Below are 22,852 nucleotides of genomic sequence, written 5' to 3'. Positions count from 1 at the left end.
AGCTAGATTACAGGCGTACACCACCACACCCAGCTAATTTGTATATTTTTAGTAGAGATGGGGTTTCACCATGTTGGCCAGGATGGTCTTGATCTCATGACCTCGTGATCCACCCGCCTCAGCCTCCCAAAGTGCTGGGATTACAGGCGTGAGCCACTGTGCCCGGCCCAGGTTCTTATAAAATTAAATATGCATTAACATGTTGCCCAACAATTCTACTCCTAGATATGTATTCTAGAGAAGTGAAAACTTATATGTAAACAAAAAACTGTACGTGAATGTTTATAGTAGCTATAACTAACCACCCAAAACAGAAAGGTGAAACATATAATCTCCTGAAACAGAAAATAACCCAAATGACCATCTATGGATGAATGGAATACTATTCTGCAACAGAAAGGAGCAAACTATTGATAAATGCAACAATGTGGGTGAATGTCCAAAGAACTGAGTAAAAGGCTACATACTATTTATATGGCATTCTGGAAAAGGCAAAAGTATAGGTACAGAGGACAGATCAGTGGCTGGCATGGGTCGGGAGGAGGGGGAGGGGATCACTGTCAAAGGGCAGCAAAAGGCAGGGTTTTGAGAGAATGAACAGTTTTCTGTGTCCTGATTGGGGTGGTGTTGACATAGACATGGATTAGGACTCACTGTAAGTGCACACAATAATAAAGATAATAACAATAATACAGTAGTTCCCCCTTATCTAGGGAGGATGATGAATGATGATGATGAAAACTAGGGGTGCTTTTCAAGACCCCCAGTGGATGTCTAACACCATGAATAGTTCTGAACCCTATATACACCATGTTTTTCCCTATAGTGTACATATATACCTATGGTAAAGTTTAATTTAAAAATTAGAGCCAGGCACAGTGGCTCATGCCTCTAATCCCAGTACTTTGGGAGGCCAAGGCAGGAGGATCACCCGAGTCCAGGAGTTTAAGACCAGCCCTGTCTTGAACAAGGGAGACCCCGTCTCTGCAAAAAATAATTAGCTGGGGCCGGGTGCAATGGCTCACACCTGTAATCCCAGCACTTTGGGAGGCCGAGGCAGGCAGATCACCTAAGGTCAGTAGTTCAAGACCAGCCTGGCCAACATGGTGATACCCTGTCTCCCGGACTAAAATACAAAAATTAGTCCAGGCGTGGTGGCAGGTGCCTGTAATCCCACCTGCTCAGGAGGCTGAGACAGGAGAATCACCTGAACCCGGGAGGTGGAGGTTGCAGTGAGCCAAGATCGCACCACTGCACTCTAGCCTAGGCAACAGAGACTCTGTCTCAATAATAATAATAATAATTAGCTGGGTGTGCTGGTGCATGTCTGTAGTCCCAGCTACTCAGGAGGTTGAGGTGGGAGGATCACTTGAGCCTGTGGAGTTTGAGACTGCAGTGAGCTATGTTCACACCACCACACTCCAGCCTAGGCAACAGAGCAAGACTTTGCCTCAAAAAAAAAAAAAAAGTATACTATGATAAAAGTTATGTGAATGTGGTCTCTCTCTTACAGTATCCTGTTGTGCTGTACTCACCTATTTTCAGACCACAATTGACCATGGGTAACTGAAACCTCAGCAAAACTGTAGATGAGCGGGGAGCTAGTGTCATAATAAAATGCTCATGAGTCCACACTGAGGTAAAGAAATTACTAAATAAACAAATCTCCCAAACAGAAGAATTCCACTTTATGCAGACACTCTACCATCAAGGAGGAGTAGATATCCCAGCCCTTTAAGTGTGGGCTATGCAGTGACTCCCTTCCTAAGAGGATAGTATGGAAAGGAGGGAAAAAGAGCCACTTTACAGCGGAAACAGCTGACAGATACTGCCTCCGCCAGGTGATAACACTCAGCATCAGCAGGGCTAGGTTATGCTGACCACACCTACCACTGACATGACAGAAAATCCAGGAATGGGCCAGGAGTGTGGCTCACACCTCTAATCCCAGCACTTTGGGAGGTTGAGGCGGGTGGATCACTTGAGGTCAGGAGTTCAAGGCCAGCCTGGCCAACATGGTGAAATGCTGTCTCTACTAAAAATACAAAAATTAGTTGGGTGTAGTGGCATGTGCCTGTCATCCCAGCTACTGGGGAGGCTGAGGCAGGAGAATCACTTGAATCCAACAGGCAGAGATTGAAGTGAGCCAAGATTGCGCCATTGCATTTCAGTCTGGGTAAAGAAGCGAAACTCCGTCTCAAAAAAAAAGAAAAACAGAAAAAAGAAAAAAGAAAAAGAAAATCCATCCACGAATGGCACTCAACCTTTGTGCTTTTCTTCCTAAAACCCATAACCTCAGTCTAATCACGAGAAGAACACAACAAATCCCGGTGCAGGAACATTTTACAAGAGCCTGACCAGGGCTCCTCACAACTTAAGGTTATCATCAACAAGGAAAGTCTAAGAAGTGGTCGTAGCCAGAGGAGCCTGGGAAGACAGGAGAGCAAATGCAGTGTGGGGTTCTGGATGGGATTCTGCAACAGAAAAGGACATTAGGGCAAATTCAGGAACCCTGGATGAAGCCTGGACTCCAGTCACTAACAATGCATCGATCCTAGCTCATTAGTCATGTGCACAGCAAGATGCTGACAGGAAAGAGGGCTCAGAAATGCCTCTGTGCACAAGGTTCACACTCAACCGCTGCTCTTGGCCACAGTCTCACAGGTAATGTTTCAAATAAAATATATTGTACAAGATTCTTGTGCTATTTTTTCTTGTGTTACAGTTAATGGTATTTAATTTACTACTAATATACTATGAAACCTCAATTCCTGTTTAAAGTTTCTGGCTTTGGAGTTAATTTCTATCTCTACTCAAGGTGACTTAAATAGACTTAATGAGCCTAGGCAACATAGCAAGATCCCCATCTCTACAAAAAAAAAAAAATTTTTTTTTTAATTGGCCAGTTATGGTGGTGCCCGCCAATAGTCCCAGCTATCTTGGTGGCTGAGGCAGGAGGATCGCTTGAGCCCAGGAGATTAAGGGTGCAGCGAGCTATGATCACACTACTGCACTCCAGCCTAGGCTAAAGAGACCTGTCTCTAAAATAAACAAACAGCAAAACAGACTTGATGCCAATTTTTACATGCTTCTCCCATCCAAATAATTTACCATCTTATTTTTGCCCTAATATAAATTCATCAACAGTGCCCCCTTGTACAAGCTAGTACTTATTCAGTTAAGCAAATGAGCTGATGACTTTTATGACCATCGTTACTTCCAGAAGGTGTCTTCTTTCTATGACGGTAGAGCAGCCAGCTGGGGAAAGAGCACTGACCTAACCACTGTTGCCCTTCTCCAGCCCAGCCCACCTAATTTCTCTATGAAGTAGCACAGCCATTCTAGCAGGAAGATGTTGAATTGGCTAGTCCTTCAGGCCAGCAAGAACATGAAACCAAGGCCATGAGGCCTGAGGCAGGCACACAGGTGGCTGGTGAATGGGCTCCCTCCCACCTCCTGCTTATCCGGCACCTCCCAGGCTACGCCTGGAACCAGAAAGGCACTCCCTAGTCAGGCCTGTCCTGAGCAGAGACCTCAGTGTCATCCCCTGCCTTCCTGGTGAGGACAGACAGCAGTAAGGCCCAGAATCGCAGAACTGTCTCCTACAATCCAGCCTCAGCCAGCAACCTTGACCTCCCAAAAAGCCTCACACACACCACTTCAAGAAGCTGCATCAGACACAGCGCCCCGGGCTGTCCAGGTCAGTTCACTGGCACACATCTCAGTGCTGCTGCTTCAAACCAGGAAACTGAGGTCTAGGCACACCCTTCCCTATCTCTGAAATGCAGGGAGATCAGTGGGGAGTCAGTGGCGGCAGTCAGAGACTAGCCCCCAACAACCCTTCTCAGTCACTGATGTTGTCTGCCCACCGAGCCCTCGGGGGCCAGGATTGTTTCCACGGCCTTGGCTCTTGGCTGGCCCAGTACAGGGGTGGGAGCAGCCTGGTGAGTGATGCCCAGGCCCCCAAGAGGTGGTCCTGCCATAAATAATGCCAAGGACACATCCCCCTCCAAGGGAGGCCAGACCTGCCAGGGAGGGCTGCATAAAAGCTGCACTCTAGCTGCAAACAGGAAGGGATGAGCCTGCTCAGATGGTGAGGTCCCTATCCTGTTACCTGCCACTCACGGCCACAAAGGACCAGACACCCTCCCCGGGCCAAGGAAAACATGCTGCACCTCCCTGTTTGGACCCACGGCTACCAGGGCCAGCTACTGGAGATACCAGGACTCTGCTGGTGTCACCTGGCCTGGGAAGAACCTGAGCAGCTCAAGCTGGCCACACACCAGCCACAGCCCTGGCCATGGCCCCCACCTGCCCATGCCCACTGCAGCCAGCTCCCTGTCCTGAGCGCGGGAAACAGGTCTGCCAACATTAACTCAAACTTCACAAAGAAACCATTTCTGGAATGGGGCTCCGTTTGGCGATTCGGAGTCAAAGGCGCACTTCATAGCTCCTTTCCAAATCCCATGCATTGTCAGGCCCTGTTCCCCTTTGAAGCCTCGCTGAGTGATTGAAGCGTCTACTTTCTGAGGGGCAGATAGCACCGGGCTGGTAATCTGACTCTAAGCCACGGGATAAAGGTAGTTTGTTTCCTCTCAGCCCGTCTGTCAACACCTCCTCAGTAATTAGCCCTAATTATTACAGAGGGCCAGCCTCCCATTCGGTTATTAAATCAGAAATAGTATCACGGCTGGGCATCTGTCAACGCCCCGACTGGCGACCTTCGATTCATTGAATCCTCTGTCAGTATCCGCCTTTGGAAGCACCCAGGCAGGCAGGGAGGCAGCGGCTTCAAAGATGCAGATCCCAGGAAGAATTCCAGGGAGGCAGGTAGGCAGGGAGGGCCGGTGCCCAGCAGCCTGATGGCGAGGGGAAGCCAGGCACCACCCCCTGGGCAGCAATACACAGCCCAACCCCAGCCATTTCCCACCTCCCAGGACTGACTGATGTCAGTCTCTTTGTGGCGGGGAAAAAGGTATGCCCCCAAGAACTCCTTCCCTTGGAGAAGAAAGCACCTCCGGGCCTGCATCAGGCACATCCGTCTCAGGGAGTGGCCTTGACTGACAGCTTGGCCTGAGGCCCAGCAAAGCCCTGCACCATTTCAGTGCAGAAAGGGGAGCCCGAGCCCTGACTGCCCAGAGCACTGGAAAGCTGGCAAATCTGCAAAGCAGAACTCAGATTCCAGCCATAGACACGATTTCCACAGTGGAGCCAAGAGTGCTTCAGTTCTGTAGGCCCCGAGGAAAGACAGCCACCGGTCTCCCTTCTGGGTCTGGGTCTCTTCTCCATCCTAGAGAAATGGCCACATGCTCTGCCACAGGGGCCTTCTGCTCTGGCAAAGCACCTCCACCCTGCTCCCCCAGGGAATGGCTGCCCCCCAGCAAGATTCACAGCCTCAGGCCAGGGGCCGGCGCTGACCTCACCTCACTTGGGGCAGTGGCCCACATCCCCCAGGGCTGGCCACCAGCACTTCTCCAGAGGCTGAGACCCACAGTGCCCCACCCGGGGCTCCTGGCCTGCAGTGAGCCAGGTGGGGCCCAGCATGGTGCCTACACGCTGAAGCCCACCAGGTCTGTGGTGCCCCTTCCAGATAGGCCCTGCATGTGATGGAGGGTCCCAGAGATCAGTCACTTGTGCTGGGGACACGGCCCAAGGGGCGTGATTCGTTCCCGAGCAGAGGCAAGCAAGTTCCTCTCGACAGCCCACTGCAGCCTGTTCTCCCCAAGGCACTGCCAGTGCCTGCTGGGTGCTCTGCCAGCACTTTGGGTACTCGTGGCCACCAACCACCACGCTGGCAGGGCCAGGCCCCACTCGGCAGGGGGAGTGGGTCTCATGGAAACAAGGACATGGGTTAGTTTTCTTCCTTGGGGATGCCTGGAAGCCTCATGGCTGGAGCATGAGTGACCTGCGGGCCGGCCCCACAGTCAGCAGGGGCGCCAGGCAGACGCTGAGGCTGCAAGTCAGACTTCTCCTTCGCACTGGGATACGCGCTGCCTCAGCTGAGCCAAGAGGAAATGCCAGAGTGAGGAGCCACCAGGCTGCAGAGGCAGGCAGGATGGGCAGGTGGGGTCTCTCTGTGAGCAGGCATCTCTCACTGTGGCTGGGGATGTCCGTCGCCCCAGGAGCAGGTCCCAGGAGCCTGGCAAGATGGCAGGAAGGAAGCCTGACTCGGGCATTTTTAGCCAGCCTGCCCTAGGCACTTACGGGCAGAGGCAGGAACCCAGCCAGCAGAGGGGACCGGCCTTTTTGCCCCGGGTGAACACACGGAAAAGCTTGTTGCTTTACAGGAAGCATGATATTCCCGTGCACCAGTCCGGCCTCTGCTCAGAGGCCTGGTTCATGTAGGCCAGCTGCCGGTCCCGTCAGGGAGAGAGACAACACTCACAGAGGGTGCAGGATGGGGACCAATCCCCTGGGGCTGGTGCCCCTGAACTAGGGGATGGGGACGTGCCCTGGGAACTTGGTCAGAGTTGGAGGAGGGTGCCTAAGCACGCTGGGGCTGACACTTTCTGGCAGGGACTTGCCTGTGTGGCTCCTCCTGCGGTGGAGGCCACCTTGGGTGGAAAGGGGGCCCCTAACACACACAGGTGATGGTGTGGCCAGGTGTATGTCTCGTCAACTCCTGACCACCCAGCTGTGTGCAGTCAACTGTGCACATGCTTACACAAGCATGCCAGCAAAGTGCTTGCCACACCCACATCCACAGACATGCGAATGAGGACAGAGGCCAGCCTCCCACTCGCTCTGCCCTGTGGGTACTACATGTGGACCCCTCACTAAGGGGCCCCCCATGCACAGCCTGTGATGAAGAGTCCTAGCTCCACAACCCACAAACACTCTCCAGTCCCCTGCACTGTTCCGACACACAGGTAAGGTGGGCAGCGCAGGCACAGCAGGGGGCAGGGGAGTCAGATGTCCTCTGCACCCAGCTGGCAGCCCCGCCAATGGGGACACAGAAGAATGTGGCAAGTGCATGAGCACCCACCACCCACAGGCCCCAGCCCCGTGACGGGGGGTCCGTGAGGCCAGGAGGAAAGGAGCAGGCCAGTGAGAGCATCCCACAGGCCTGGGCTCTTCCCTGGCCAGCCCCCACCCACCACGTCCCTGTAACAGAGATGATGTAGCCCAAAGAAAAACTAAGGGAGCAACAGGCCCTGCCATCCTGGAGAGGCTGTGCAGTGACACGGCACCCTCAAGGCCTGCACCAGGAGAGCGTGAGCACTGCTGGGGCTGGGCAAAGGCCACGACACCATCATCTCTGCCTCTGCATTTGTGATCCAATGTGTTTTCAAACTTGCCAAGACAACTGGAAGAATGGGGGCATGGAGGGCTTCCCTATGAGATAATCAAGACTTAAAAGTTAGAATAACTAGTAAGGGACAGATCAGACCAGAGAGCAGGCAGGTAGGCCAGGCACAGCCCATGGGTGGCTGCGGCCAGGCTAAGTTGCTGTAGCCAGCAGCTGATGCTGAGGCAGGCTGGTGCCCTATGGAAAAAGGTGAAATGGGATCCCCTGTCGGTCAGGACATAATAGGTTATGCTGTGGAAAACACAAGCCCCAAACTCAGTGGCTTCACACATCAAAAATTTATTTCTTGCTCATATTACATGTGCATCGCGGTCGGCAGAGGGGCTCCGCTCATCACAGGCTCTCGAGGATGACAGCAGACCCCTCCCTTCCGCCAGTTACCCTTACAGGTGGACTCAAGGTTGAATGTCAAAGGCAGAAAGTTACAACCTGGGAATACAGGATAATGCCTTTGTACCCCCAGGCAGGGAAAGATTTCTTAAGTGAGAAACAGCATCCCATACAGCACAACTGGGCAATGCCCACCCAAGAGCCAAGGCTTGGCCATCCCCACTCCTCAGTATGGGCCCCGGAACCCAGGGCCTCGGGGACTCTGCACATAGGCATGTGGAGACCATGGAAGCCTGACCAAGATAGCGCTGCCAGGAACAGCAAAGACAAAATCAGAGAAGCCTATCTGGGGCACTGCTGTGGGCGGAACTATGTCCCTTCAATATTCTTAAGTTCGAGTCCTAACCCCTAGTACTTACATTTGAAGACAGGGTTTTTAATTTTTTAAATTTTTTTAGACCAAGTCTCGCTCTGTCACCCAGGCTGGAGTGCAGTGGTGCGATCTCGGGTCACTGCAAGCTCCGCCTCCCAGGTTCACGCCATTCTCCTGCCTCAGCCTCCCCAGTAGCTGGGACTACAGGCGTCCGCCACCACGCCTGGCTAATTTTTTTTTTTTTTTTGTATTTTTAGTAGAGACGGGGTTTCACCGTGTTAGCCAGGACGGTCTCGATCTCCTGACCTTGTGATCCACCCGCCTTGGCCTCCCAAAGTGCTGGGATTATATTGAAGATGGGGTCTTTAAAGAGGTGATTCAGGGTTAAATGAGGTCATGAGGGTGGGCCCTGATCCAACAGACTAGTGACCTTATAAGCGATTAGGACACAGACACAGGCAGGGACATGGCAAGAAGGTGGCTATCTGCAGGCCAAGGAGCGAGGCCTCAGGAGAAACTAACCCTGCCCACACCTTGATCTCAGGCTTCTGGCTCCAGAATCATGAGGAAATGTCTTGTTTAAGCCCCCCAGCTAAAAAAGCTGGGGTTGTCCTTTGTTGGGCAGCCCCAGCAGACAAACAGGTATGTTGCCCTGGGATGGATGCAGGCCCCTCCCATCCTCCCATCCTCAGCAGCACCAACCAGCCCCACGCTGGGTAGCTGCTCGTACTTCTCCATACTGAGCAACCCAGCCCACAGGATGATCAGCTGCTCCCATCCTGTGGAACTCAGGTGTGGCTCTGTGGCTTCCTCTGGCCAGGGAAATGGAAGTGGGGTGACACACATTACTTGTGGCCTGCTGTGGCGTTTCCCCTGCCTCAATGAGCATGGAGAAATACGTCCAGGTAGGCTCTCGCCAGCACAGTTCTGACAGGCCCCAGCCATGGTGGCACACAGGTGTGAGCAAGAAATAAGCAGAGCCAACCGTAGCGGTGCTGTTGGAGATCTTTGTTACTGTGGCACAATCTGGCTCATGCTGACTGATCCTGCAGGGTAACAGCTTTATTTGCCTTGCTCCTTTATTGCTGGATCTTTGGGCTTTTCCAGTTCTGCTGTTCAAAAAATACTGACACCCATGAGGTGGATGTCAGAGGGCCCAGACCCCAGCCAAGGCACTGTGTGGGCACCATTCTCATTCAACCCTACTACCCACCCCATGAGGAAAAACTGTGGTCACAGCTCAAAAAGGTCGGGGAAGGACCCTCAGCTTGTGAAGGGAGGGGAGAAGGCAAGGCCACCCTCCAGTCCCTGTTTTTTTTTTTTTGAGACAGAGTCTCGCTCTGTCACCAGGCTGGAGCGCAGTGGCCGGATCTCAGCTCACTGCAAGCTCCGCCTCCCAGGTTTACGCCATTCTCCTGCCTCAGCCTCCCGAGCAGCTGGGACTACAGGCGCCCGCCACCTCGCCCGGCTAGTTTTTTGTATTTTTTTAGTAGAGACAGGGTTTCACCGTGTTAGCCAGGATGGTCTCGATCTCCTGACTTCGTGATCCGCCCGTCTCGGCCTCCCAAAGTGCTGGGATTACAGGCTTGGGCCACCGCGCCCGGCCTCCAGTCCCTGTTCTAAACCCCCATGTAGTGCCACCAAACCATGACTATCCCTGACAGGAGTCTTCATGCACCGAGTAAGTAGTCACAGCATGTGTGTGCCTAGAACTGTTATGTGGTCAAATTGTAATATTGTATACTCCCACCAATAGTATGAGAAGGCCCACTTCTCCATACCTCCACAACTCTAGGCATCTAAAACTTTTAAAATTCTGGAATCACAGGCAAAAAAAAAAAATTCACCCATATTTCCCTCTAGTCCTTTTATAATTTTAGCACTGAAATCTTTAATCTGGAATATATACTGGCATAAAGAGTGAGGCACGTACATGGCTTTACTATTTTTCAGAGGGCCAACTGCTTTTACTGAATAATCCATTTTACCCTCATTAATTGGAAACACCTCTAGCATGTACTATATTTCCATATTTATTCAGCCCTGTTTCAAAGTTCTCTATTCTCTGCTCATCTGTCCACAACATCTAAGTGCTTTAACTATTGTGGCTTTATAAAATATTCCAATATCCCATAGGACCTTATCCTTAGGACTTCCTATTTTAAAGTTTTCCTTGGAGACAGGTACTTTAAACACCATCTCAGAGGACCCATCATATCCCATCTTCAGGAAATAAAACCTCTGGGTATTTCCAAGGGAAGTGAGGGACAGACATCATGATTGGAAAGCAGAGCCAGCACCATGGCCTGTCCCTGAGCACGTCCAGCAAACCCTGCCAGGCTCTGTGGCTCCTGAGCACCTGCCTTCGGGTCTGCCAGTGTGTGGTGGCCAGGAGAGAAAAAACAATCCAGGGAGAGTGCCTCTTCTCCTGGCCCTTGGTGTGCCTCCCTCCCCAAGAAGCAGGAAAGCAGCTTGGTCATCATGTCTGAAAGCAGGTGCTGCAGAGGCTGGCAACAAAGCCACTCTGAAAGGGGCTGTGTGCACTGCCTGTCTGGAAGGCTGTGCCAGAGTCCATCCTTGCCTCCACCCTACCTGTGCAGGAAACCTGGACATCACCACTTCGAGACCCTGCCTCCCTTTCTGGGGAGAGCCCAACCACAATAAACAGGACCCGTTTTAATTAAAAACCAGGTCACCTGAACTCTCCCGTAGACTCTCACGCCTGCCCCGGTGGATGCTGCGTGACTGGCCTGCAGACACATGGCAGACCGTAACTCACACATGCCCAGAAGTTGCCTGGGTCCCAAGGGCAGAAAAGGCCCAAAGCCCCAATGGGACAGGGTTCAGAAGAGAAGGCACCAATCTCAAGCTGAAGGATCCACTTCAGGTCCACTAAAGGGAGATGGGGAAGGTGGCCTGTCCAGAAGCCTGTGGGACAGGGTAAGGGTCAGCTGGGTGACTAGGCTGTCCATCCTAGAGAGCAACTCTGGGTTCTACTGCCAGACCCCCAGGCAATCCAGGCCACAGTGCACTGGAGGCAGGCATCAGGGAGGAGTCTGACCCGACCCACAAAAGGGTGACTGGGGCCTGAGCCATCAGACAGAGGGCAGCTGTGTGACCTGGCACAGAAGCATGGGGCTGGGCCAGGATGTCCAGGGACTTCCCACATCTGACCAGAACCAAGACTGAACACGGGTTTCTCCTGCCAGCTCCCTTGCTTTGCTACCAGGGCTATACCCGCTTTCTAAAAATAGCTTTCCACCTATTTCCAAGGTTTCCAATTGTTTTATCTACAAGGTGTCTGTGCCCTGAAATAACTCACACATAAAACCACCTGAACCCAGAGCCTTTTTTAGTGATAGTTACCATAAAATAATCCCAACAATTTCTATTTTTCTAAAGAAGTGTTTTTTGTGTGTGTGAGATAGAGTTGCACTCTTATTGCCCAGGCTGGAGTGTAATGGCATGATCTTGACTCATCGCAACCTCTGCCTCCTGGGTTCAAGCGATTCTCCTGCCTCAGTCTCCCAAGCAGCTGAGATTACAGGCATGCACCACCACACTTGGCTAATTTTGTATTTTTTGTAGAGACAGGTTTCTCCATGTTGATCAGGCTGGTCTTGAACTCCTGACCTCAGGTGATCCACCCACCTCGGCCTCCCAAAGTGCTGGGAATATAGGTATGAGCCACTGCTCCCAGCTAGTTTCTGAGTAAGTTTAACCAGATACTTGCTAATTAGTTTTTCCTAAAATAGTTGGCTGTATTTCCAATTCACATTTCTGCTTTTTCTTCCAACTTTTCAGGAGGGTGTTTTGTTGTTTTCACAACTGCAAAACTGAAAGGGACTTGAACTTCTTGTCCAAGCACCAGAGTGGAACACCCTGCACACACTGGGCGGCTGTACCTGCCCATCCTGTGGTAAACGGCTCCAGGGGCTTCCAAGCTCAGCTTCCACTAGAAAACCCCTCCTTGTGTGGAACAGGTCTTTCTTCATTCCAGCCCTCTGGGCCTGGGGCCTCACAGCTCTGGACTGCTGCCTGGTCCTCACTTCACCTACAGCTCGGAAGTCAGTTCTCCACCTGCAGAGCCACCCACCCCCACCTACTCAGCCCCAGCTCCTTCGATCAGACCCTTGGAACCTCAAAGCCCCTGCTAGAAACCACACCTGCAACGCCGATCTGGAATGCTCAAGGCCAGGCCTCTGGTCCTGAGAGAATGGGAAACAAAGACTCGCTGGTAGGCAGCCACTGCACCACAGGCTCAGCCAGTAATCCAACACATGTTTAATGAGCACCAATTGTGTACCAGGCCACAGAGCTGACTAAGACAGAGCCCCTGTCCTGGAGGGTCACAGTCCGCCAGGAGGGAGATCCAAGTCATTTACATCACTGGGGCTTAAGTGCTGAATCGACGATGCACGCGAGTGCGGAGGGCTCAGGGAACAGCAGCACAGCAGCAGGGAAGAGGAGCCTGCTTCAGAACACCAGGCCCGACTACTACAGCGTTAACACACAAAGGGGGAATGCCTGCAGCTGAGCCTGGCAAGGGGCTTGCATCCTATCTTCTTGCATCCAAACCTCCCAGTTGCCCAGGACTACTGGTAAACAAACCCACAGGAAACATCATTCTGTGCCAAGATGCAATCCCACTCATCCAGCATAATCAAAGTGACCACTTCCTCCAGGCAGCCTTCCTCACATTCCAGCTGGGACAGAAATCACAATGAGCAGAGAAGGTGGGGTTAGGGGGACAGACACAGAAACCCCATTCAGGAACCAGGTCCCAACAGGACAGATGTGGCAGACCCAGTTCAGTCCCAGCCAGTGTGGAAGACACCAAGGGGGGTGTTTTATGGGGGTGGAGGTGACAAAGATGATGCAAGTATCTGCTGAGAGTTGACCTACAAAACGACCCCCTCGTGGGAGCAGGCCTGGGTGAGACAGCCCTCCCAGGAGATGGACAGGGATGCAGCCAAGAGCCAGCAGGAGCAGGGAAAGGGAACAGGGTGGAGGTCAAGCTCTGCTGGAGTAGGGGGAGCTGGTTCTGCACAGCACAGAGTCCAAAACAAGAGCATCTTGCCCAGCTATGGGGTCTGAAGTCATCTGGGGACACCACTCTGCTCTGACTGGGGACTATGGGGCTCCCGAGCCACACAGGCCACTTCATCACGAGGGGCACCATTGTTCCCGCCTGGGCTGTGCTCAGAACCCAGGAGAAAGTAGTGGCTCTCCTGGGGTCTCCAGGGCCTCCACCACCTACTGTGGGGTACCTAAGGACACCTCCTGGTCTCCCTCTGTCTCCAAAACCTCCTCCTCTGTTTTCTGGGGTTTTGGATCCCCTGGATGAGCGGGGTCTGGTCTCTGGGCAGGAGGATTAGCTGACTCCGACAGTCTAGGTTCAGGTGTGGGGGCTGCCTCCTCTGGCTGGGAAGAGGCTGGTTCCACAGGACCAGGCTTGGAGCTACATGCAGAACTGGGCAGGACTGGGGGCTCCTTGGGCCCAGGAGTGCTCTCCTTGGTCAGCTGCTGCTCGAGCAGAGCACTTCTGGATATAGAGTTGGACCGAGACACAGCAGGGGTGGCCATGGCGGCTGGTAAAGACCTGGGGGCAGTACCCATGTCGAGTGCCAGGCCCTCTAAGAACCTAGCTAAGTATTGCCTCACCACAGGCAGCTGAGGGGCCACTGGCAGCTGGCTGGAGGCCAGGGGCAGGGGACAGGGAACCACGGCATGGTACTCAGCAAAACTGTTCGGGTCTTGAACAACTTCCTTGAGATCCTGGCAGAAGAGCTCGTAATCGTCAGGCAGGGGCAGGTCCCCATCAAGGTAGGGGGCTGCCCAGGCCCGGGCTCGGCCTGTCAGGCGCCTGAGGATCTCGCAGACACGGCTGATGTTGTCCTGATAGTGCTCGAAGCGGAAGGACATGTAATCTCCCAGTTGGGCCAAGAAGCGGTCCAGTAGCCACGGGGAGCCATCAAAGGTGCCTGGGTCTGAGCCTGGCACCCAGCAGAAGTCCACCCTGTGGGGTCGGGAGCTGGGCAAGCGCCCAGCTAGGGGACCCCCTTCTGCAGGTTTACCGCCACGAGCGCCACTAGCTGTGCTCTTCTGCTCCATGGTTGTTCGCACACACACGGGGTCCCCGCAGCAGGGCCGCTCAATCCAGGGATCCACAAGGGGGGTGTATGCCACCCCAGGAGACGCCTGGTCCATCTGCTGCCATGGGTGTGCGTTCGCATAATTGGCGGCTGCCCAGATGGGAATGCGAGGGCCCTGCTGACGGCACCGGCCACGAGGCATGCTGGGAGCAGAGGGCAGAAGAAAGGAGAGCCAGCACTGCGGGGGGCGCGAGGTGGGGCGGTATGGACAGACGTGGCTTGCACGACACAACAGGACAGGGATGGCTGAACAGGGCGTGGTAGACCCGCACTGGTCCAGGCAAGTGCTGAGGATCAGGGAGCTGACAGCTGCAGCCTCAGGAGAGCTGAGAAGAGCTGAGGGACTGTTAGTCGCAGGCCATCATCCGAGGCAATCTGTCCAAAGACAAGGTGGGGAAGAGCAGGAACTAGGCCTAACCATCACCCACTGAACTGGTGGGAAGAGGCAGCAAGCGGGCAACCCTCTGGTACCCAACTAGGAGTTCTGAGTGGAAGGGGGTGCCCAGGGGGCTGGCCTGGGAGGTCTGAGCAGGTGGGCAAATGCTGCCTATGACATTGCAAGGGCAAGGGAGAATGACAGACGCTGTCAATTTCAGAAGAAAAGGGGCCAAATCAGAACTGTCAGGGAATTTCAGGATAGCAATAGTAGCAACCTTTCACTGAGTGTCCCATTTGCGCCACCTCCCCCACATGAAGTTGGTACTAGTATTGTCTTTGGGGCACACAGTAGTGAAGTAACTTGTCTGCAGTCACACACCAACCCATAAGTGGTGGAAGCAGCAGAAACTGGCTGGAGAGATCACAGGCTTAACCACTATACAGCACGCATATTATAAACTATGTTTGTCTGCTGAGTAGGCTCTAGCCACCCCCAAAACTCTGAACAATGCACAGACCGCGTCATTAGGCTCTTTTACATCCCAGCACCAGGCACACAGCAGGTCCTACCTGCATCCCTGACAGCAGCAGTGAGCCTGCTATTATCTGCTCCCTCCTGACCCCACATGCTTTCCAAATTCACCTCTCACAACTGAGTGCCACCTGCAGGCAGTGCCACCCCCACCCCCAAACACCACCTTTCCACAGTCCCCATCCCAGCCACAGCAGAGTATCCCAGCCCCCCACTGTAAAATCCTGGAACCCCACTTGCTGTGTCTGCTCCCGCAACTCGTCACTTGTGCCCAGGGTCTGGGGAGTCCCAGTCTGATGGCTGGACCTGCCCCTCCTTCTCCACGCAGCAGTTACCTAGGAAACTCCACAGCCAGCAGCCAGTTCTATTCCAGTGCAAGGAGTCCTCCCCTGGGGCTCTCACACTCTCCAGCCTAACTCTATCCAGCCCCCTCCCCAGTCTCTATGTAAACGGAGGCCCACTCACGACCTCCATGAAACTCTCTGCTTCACCCTGCACACAAACTCCACTGGCTCACTGGGAGCACAGGGCCTGCACACACCTTCATCCCAGATCTCCCATTCGCTGGTCATTCCCACTCAGGGTGAGTTCCTCCAAGGACCTCCCAGGGTGGCCTGCAGCACTAGAACCTGCCAGGGCCACTGGCCCTACCTCCACCACCCAAACACTCTGGAACCCCTCAGGTCTCACCCCCCTCTGGGGGGGGGTCTTTACCTGAAAGCCCAGCCCATGACCCTGGCTTCCCATCTTACTGCAGGATTATACTAAGGCCTGGGGGCAGCAAACCCACAGGACAGCACGTGAGTCCAGTACACTGAGCTCTAAAAAACCAGTAACAGGCCCGATCCAGGGCCCAGCTCCTACCACCAGCCAAGGTTAGGTATCCAGGTTGCCCACAATGACCACACCCCACGCCCAGGAGTCACAGTGTGCTACCCAGATCTCTGCCTTCCCTTCTTCCCAGTCCCCCACCATGCCCACTCACCTGCGCACCTGTGTCCCCTGCAGTCTGGGAGAAGGCTTCCCTGCACCAGCCAGCCAGGCGTGCTTCGGGCCTGAGCCTTCCTAACCCTGGGCCCCACTCTCACCATTTTGAGAACCTTAGCACTCCCACGCCTATCAGTCTGTTGTTCCCCCTACTTTTCTCCCCACACTAGCTGGCACAGAAGACTTTCGGCCCTTCTGGACTGGTCAGCACTATCCTAAAGGGGCAGGTACCACGGCGCATGTGTATTTGCGCCCACAAGGCCAAAGGCAGCACCTGGAACGCTGGGACGTTCTCTGCTCTGGGGAGACCCAGGGGCCCCAAGAACAAAACCTGCCCAAAGCCTTAAAGCAAGCTGAGTGCAGACGACTGCACCGCCCACCCCCCAGCAACCGCCATGCAGGAAATACGAGCTCACAAGGCCCACGGCAATAAGAAGCCCACCCACCTGCGGCTACGCGAAGCGCCCGCGAAGAGGGTCCAGGGATCCGTAGCTAGAGACCGGGCGACGGGCCTCCCTCCGAGGACGAGAGTCCAAGCGCCACCTAGAAAGTGGAGAACGAGATCGGCCGCCGTGAGGCCAGGCAAGACGCGGGCGCGACCTCCCGAGACTGCGAGAATGGCCCGAATGTCTTCAGGTGCCCCCACAAACCCCGGCGCGGACCGAGAAACAGAGGCCCGCAGACCGAAGACACTGCGACCCAGGCTGGGGCTCCGAGTGCCCCTCCGCGGATCAGAAGTCGGGAAAAGACGGAGGGGCACAGCTCCACGCCCGCGCGCAGAGTTCCAAGCCGGCCGCCCGGGCTCTCGCCTCCACACTGACCCTCCTGGGGCAATCGGCGACGCCTGCTCCAAGCAGCGCCGTGTGGCGTCCGGCGCCCGATTACGCACGCAGCCACGCCCCCAGCGTGCGCGCGACCGCCGTGTTCGACCCCGCGCATGCTCCAGGCTCGCCTCGCGCGCACCTTCCAGCCCGCCGCGCCTGCGCTGTGTACCGTGTGGCCGATGCCTCTCAAGCGCTCCCGGTCCCTGCTGGCGCGGTAGCGCAGCGCGGTGGGTGATGGGAGAGCGCGCCCATTCCCACGCCGCGCCAAGTGCCACGGGAGCAGGTGGGGTCGCGTGTACAGGCGCGGGGCGGTTGGGCCAAAACTGCCTCTCATGATCCCTAGCGGGCGGTGCCCGGCGGTCCCTCACATCCGGGAAATCTGCACCCCGCTGTGGCGTAGACCTAGGGGCCGATGCTGCTTCATCCCGCAGTTACTGTCCTGGCGTCAGCCAGACACTGGGGTGCTGCTGGGCGTCGAGAGGGCTGCTGCGGGGCCGGGCTAAGCCTAGGGGGCTGCAGGTGTCGGAGCGGATGTGGGCATAGCGGGGCTGCTGGGCCTCGAGAGCGCCCTGGAACGGCATGCCCGCGGAGTGCCTCTTATCACCCGTTGCCGGTGCCAGGAACCTCGTTAGGACCCGGTTCGATGTAGCTGCAGCCCGGGCGCGAGAGGCAGGGGGCAGGCAGGCCGAGAGGACCCTGTACCTGCATGCCTGGGGGCTGCAGACGGCCTCTGGGCCTCCTTGTTGTGGGTGTAAGTGTGTGCTTCCCGACTCAGGAGAGGAGAGTAAGGGCGGGCTACCAAGGCCTCCCCACAGGGCTGTGCCCAGCCCAAGCCTGCCGAGTCAGCACCCAGATCCGGGACAAGATAGGTGAGGATGAAGTGGTGCTCTTCTCACTTGCACGAGCCGCCCCACGCCACCTCTCCTCGGCTTCACGGTGCCTAGAGAAGAGGTGGGAGAGGGTGCAGGCGCCCCAGCTCAGGATCTAATGCCTGTGGGCCAAGGACCTGGATGCAGGCCAGGAGTCTTTGGGGCCACGGGCAGGCAGCCGGATTCACCGGAAAGTGACGCTTCTCAAGGGGAACACACAAGTAACACACCAGCTCCCCTTTTGCCCTGGTCCAGTGACTCCTTTCATGAAAGCTCTCTGAAATGTTATCTGCATTTACACCCAAACTCACTCACTTTGATCCCTGAAACGCGAATCAAAGATCACATTGTACCTTCCCTGGGTCTGTGGGGCTTTCAGCAGCCTGGGCCAAAAATAATAAAAGTGGCACCGAGCCAGGAAACGCCTCCTTGAAGTGGGAATGAAACTTGAATTTTTTTCAGTTGTATCTTTCCTAATTGACCTGATAATTTAAACTTCCTCCCTCAAGGGAAAGGTGGGGGTTCCCACAAATTCAGCTTACCTCAGCCTCTAGGCAGCTCAGCCTACAGCTTAGCGCCCATCAGCAGAGTGGGCAGTGGGCCTGTGCAAGAGATGAATCCAACTGAGTCAGAAAAGCCCTTTTTTGGTCCAAATTTTTTTTTCTTTCAGGCCCTGTCCTGTGTATACCAGTCATGCACCACATAACATTTTGGTCAACAAGGGACCACATATATAAGTGGTCATCCAGTAAGCTATGATTACTTTATTATTGAATAAAGAAAATTTTTAGGCCAGGCGCTTCACGCCTGTAATCCCAGCACTTTGGGAGGCCGAGGCGGGCAGCTCATTTGAGGTCAGGAGTTTGAGACCAGCCTGGCCAACATGGTGAAACCCTGTCTCTACCAAAAATACAAAAAGTTAGCCAGGTGTGGTGGCATGTGCCTGTAATCCCAGCTACTTGGGAGACTGAGGCAGGAAAATCACTTGAACCCGGGAGGCGGAGGTTGTAGTGAACTGAGATTGTGCCACTGCACTCCAGCCTGGGCAACAGCAAGACTCCATCTCAAAAAAAAGGAAAATGTTTAATATAAATATGGTGCAGCCTAAGTGTACAGTGTTTATAAAGCCTGAAGTAGTGTACAATAACATCTTCGGCCTTCACATTTACTCACCACACCCACAGCAACTTCCAGTCCTGCACCTCTTTTCATGGCAAGTGCCCTAACCAGTCCCATTTTTTATTTTTTGCACTGTACTTTTACTGTACCTTTGCTATGATTAGGTGCACTAATACTGCTGTGTCACAATTGCCTACATTGTTCAGTAGAGTCACTGCAAGTTTGTAGCCCAGTAGCAATAGGCCTTACCGTATAGCCTAGGTGTGTAGTAGGCTCTACCATCTTGGTTTGTATAAGTTACTCTATGATGATCCCTCCAGGACAAAATCACCTAGTGACACATTTCTCAGAATGTATTCCCGTAGTTAAGTGACATATGACTATTTTTTTTATTGTGGTAAAATATAGTAACATTTACCATTTTAGCCATTTTTAGGTGTACCATGTAGCCATTTCAGGAGCATTAAGTACATTCATCGTGTTGTATATCCAGTGATCACTATTTATTTCTAGAACTTTTTCATCACTCCAGAAACTGTACCCATTAACTCTTCTTCCCCTCCCACCCCCAACCCCTGGCAACCATCATTCCATATTCTGTCTCTGTGAATTTAATTACTCTAGGTACCTCATATAAGTAGAATCATACAGTATTTATCATTTTGTGACTGGATTATTTCACTCAACGTGTTTTCAAGGTTCATCCACATCGCAGCATGTGTCAGAACTTCCTTTTTAAGGCTGTATAATATTCCATTGTACACATTGACCACGTTTTGTTTATTCATTTGTTGGTTGACACTTGGGTTGTTTTCACCTTTTGGCTATTGTGAATAATGCTGCTGTGAACATTAGTGTATATGTTTGAGTCCCTGCTTTCAGTACGTAAGAGTGAAATTGCTGAATCATACGCTCATATTTTGTTTGACTTTTTGAGAGATTGCCAAACTTTTCCATAGCAGTTGAACCATTTTACATTCCCACCAACAGTGCACAGGAGTTCCAACTTCTCCACATCCTCACCAACACTTGGTTACCTTCTCTTTTGTTTTGTTTTTTTCCTAATAGCCATCCTAACGGTATGAAGTAGTGTCCCATTGTGATTTTAATTTGCATTTCTCTAATGAATAGTGAGATTCAGCATCTTTTTCCTGTTTTTGGCCATTTGTATATGTTCACTGGAGGAATGGCTGTTCAAGTCCTGTGCCCATTTTTTATTGGATTTTTGTTTTCATTGTTGAGTTGTAAGATTTTTCTAGATATTCTGGATATTAATCCCTTGCCAGATATATAATTTGCAAGTATTTCTCCATAGGCTGCTTTTTCACTCTGTTGATAGTGTCTTTTGATACACAGAAGTTTTTCATTTTCATTAAAATGTCATTAACTTTATTTCACTAATTTCATTAATTTCCAAGTCCAATTTGTCTATATGTTGGTGGTAGTGGTGGTGTTATATCTAAATCATTGCCAAATCCAATGCTATGAAGTTTTGCCCTATGTTTTCTTCTAAGTTTTATAGGTCTTTATATTTAGGACTTTGACCATTTTGAGTTCATTTTTATATACAGTGTTAGGTAAGGATCCAGCTTCATTCTTTTGCATGTGAACATCCAGATGTCCCAGCATGATTTGTTGAAAAGACTATCCTTTCCCTATCTTGGTACCCTTATTGAAAATCATTTGACGTATATGCAAGGGTTTATTTCAAGGCTCTCTAGTCTGTTCCATTGGTCTGTATGCCTGTCTTTCTTTTTTCAGGAAAGTACAGTGTTCAAACTACACAGTCTTGATTACTGTGGCTTTGTTGTAAATTTTGAAATCAGGAAGTGACAAGCCTCTATGTTTGTTCTTTTTCAAGATGGTTTTGGCTATTAGGAGTTCCTAGATTCCATATGAATTTTAGGATGGGTTTTATCTTTCTTTCTTTATTATTTTATTTTATTTTATTTATTTATTTTTTGGAGATGGAGTCTTGCTGTGTCGCTCAGGCTGGAGTGCAGTGGCGGGATCTTGGCTCACTGCAATCTCTGCCTCCTGCCGAAATCTCGGCTCACTGCAACCTTCACACCATTCTCCTGCCTCAGCCTCCTGAGTAGCTGGGACTACAGGCACGTGCCACCACGCCCGGCTAATTTTTTGTATTTTTAGTAGAGATAGGGTTTCACTTTGTTAGCCAGGATGGTCTCGATCCCCTGACCTCGTGATCTGCCCACCTCAGCCTCCCAAAGTGCTGGGATTACAGACGTGAGCCACTGCACCCGGCCTTTTTTTTTTTTTTTGAACTAGATACAGGGTCTCCCCTGTTACCCAGACTAGAGTTTAGTATCCTGATCATAGCTTACTGCTGCCTCAAATTCTTGGGCTCAAGTGATCCTCCTGCCTCAGCCTCTAAAGTACCTATGACTGCAGCCATGTGCCACCACACCTGGCTTTTTTTTTTTTTTTTGGTAAAGCTAGGGTCTCGTTATGTTGTCCAGGCTGGTCTTGAACTCCTAGGCCCTGCAAAATATCGGGATTACAGGCATGAACCACTGAACCTGGCCTGTGATATGTTTTTATATTTCTAAAAATCACTGTTGGGATTTTAATAGGATTGCATTGCCTCTGATGATCACTTTGGGTAGTATTGACATCTTAACAATATTAAATTTTCCAACACAGGATGTCTTTCCATTTAATTGTGTCTTTAAATGGATATAATTGAACACAGGATGTCTTTCCATTTAATTATGTCTTCTTTAATTTCTTTTGTAGTTTTCTGTGTACAAGTCTTTCACCTCCTTGGTTAATTCCTATGTATTTTATTCTTTTTGATGCTATTTAAATGAAACTGTTAATTTCTTTCACGAAGTGTTCACTGTTAGTACTATACAGAAATGCAACTGATTTCTGTGTGTTGATTTTGTATTTGACAACTTTGCTGAATTTGTTATTCTGTTTTTATAGAATCGCTATAAGATCATGTCATCTGTAAAAAAAGAGAATTTTATTTCCTATTCAATGTAGATGCCTTTTATTTTCTTGTCTAATTGCTCTGGCCAGGACTTTCAGTACTATTTTGAATAGAAGTGACAAAAGCAGGCATCTTTGCCCTGTTCCTGATCTTTTGGGGAAAGCTTTCCGTTGTTCGCCATTGAGTGTGATGTTGGCTGTGGGTTTTTCATGTATGGGCTTTATCATATTGAGGAAGTGTCTTTCTGTTCCTTGTTTATTATTGAGTATATTTATCATGAAAAGGTGTTGAATTTTGTCAAATGCATTTTCTGTATCAATAAAGATTATCATGTGTTTTTCCCCTTCTTTCTAATAATGTGGTGGTATTACATTGATTTCAATGTATATATTTTTTCTTTTTTTTTTTGAGATAAGATCTCGCTCCATCACCCAGCCTGGAGTGCAGCAGCAGGAACATGGCTCGCTGCAGCCTCAATTCCTGGGCTCAAGTGATCCTACCCCCTCAGCCTCCTGAGCAGCAGGGACAACAGGTGTGTGCCACCACATTGGCACTTTTTTCTTTTTCTGTAGAGACAGGGTCTCCCTATGTTGCCCAGGCTGGTCTCAAACCCCTGGGCTCAAGCAATCCTCCCACTTTGGCCTCCCAAAGTCCTGGGATTAAAGGGGTGAGCCACCACACCTGGCTTCAATGTATGTATTTTTAAATGATTTTAGGCCATGTGTGGTGACTTATGCCTGTAATCCCAGCACTTTGGGAGGCCAGGGTGGGAGGATTGCTTGAACCCAGGAGTTTGAGACTAGACCGGACAACACAGCGAGAGCCCATCTCTAAAACAAATTTAAAAATTAGCTGGGCATGGTGTTGTGCACCTGTGGCCCCAGCTACTCAGGATGCTGAGGCAGAAGGATTGCTTGAGTCTGGGAGGTTTGGGGCTGCAGTGAGCTATGATTGTGCCACCGCACTCCAGCCTGTGCAAGAGTGAGACCCTGTCTCAAATTTAAAAAAAAAAAAAAAAAA

At 51.8% G+C, this 22,852-nt stretch overlaps 2 protein-coding genes across 5 annotated transcripts in view; both read right to left on the bottom strand.

Moving 5' to 3' along the window:
* Positions 1-17,004, bottom strand: part of GNB1L (guanine nucleotide binding protein (G protein), beta polypeptide 1-like) — a 69,797-nt gene extending 52,793 nt beyond the window's left edge. The window contains exons 1-2 of one of the 2 annotated variants that reach the window (XM_011958671.1): positions 16,886-17,004; positions 16,511-16,607 (exon numbers count right to left, since the gene is read on the bottom strand). The gene's annotated coding sequence lies outside the window, so the exon portion shown is untranslated. The other variant, XM_011958672.1, reaches the window with a different exon arrangement.
* LOC105523718 (chromosome unknown open reading frame, human C22orf29) lies at positions 10,797-16,972 on the bottom strand. Of its 3 annotated transcripts, none has more exons than XM_011958675.1 (3): positions 16,749-16,914; positions 16,511-16,607; positions 10,797-14,542 (listed from the first exon to the last, which is right to left on the bottom strand). In XM_011958675.1, the coding sequence occupies exon 3, from the start codon at positions 14,307-14,309 to the stop codon at positions 13,269-13,271; it is 1,041 nt and encodes a 346-aa protein (XP_011814065.1). In that variant the 5' UTR covers positions 14,310-14,542; positions 16,511-16,607; positions 16,749-16,914; the 3' UTR covers positions 10,797-13,268. The 3 variants fall into 3 exon arrangements, with proteins under 3 accessions (XP_011814065.1, XP_011814064.1, XP_011814063.1); XM_011958674.1 differs by having other exon boundaries at positions 16,727-16,909; XM_011958673.1 differs by having other exon boundaries at positions 11,433-14,542; positions 16,886-16,972.
* Positions 17,005-22,852: the final 5,848 nt, after the last annotated feature.

Source organism: Colobus angolensis, unplaced genomic scaffold (genome assembly GCF_000951035.1).
Source record: "Colobus angolensis palliatus isolate OR3802 unplaced genomic scaffold, Cang.pa_1.0 Scaffold471, whole genome shotgun sequence".
In the NCBI taxonomy this organism is placed as follows: Eukaryota; Metazoa; Chordata; class Mammalia; order Primates; family Cercopithecidae; genus Colobus; species Colobus angolensis.
The sequence above is the reverse complement of the archived record's forward strand: the minus strand, read 5'-3'. Positions and strand labels throughout refer to the sequence as shown.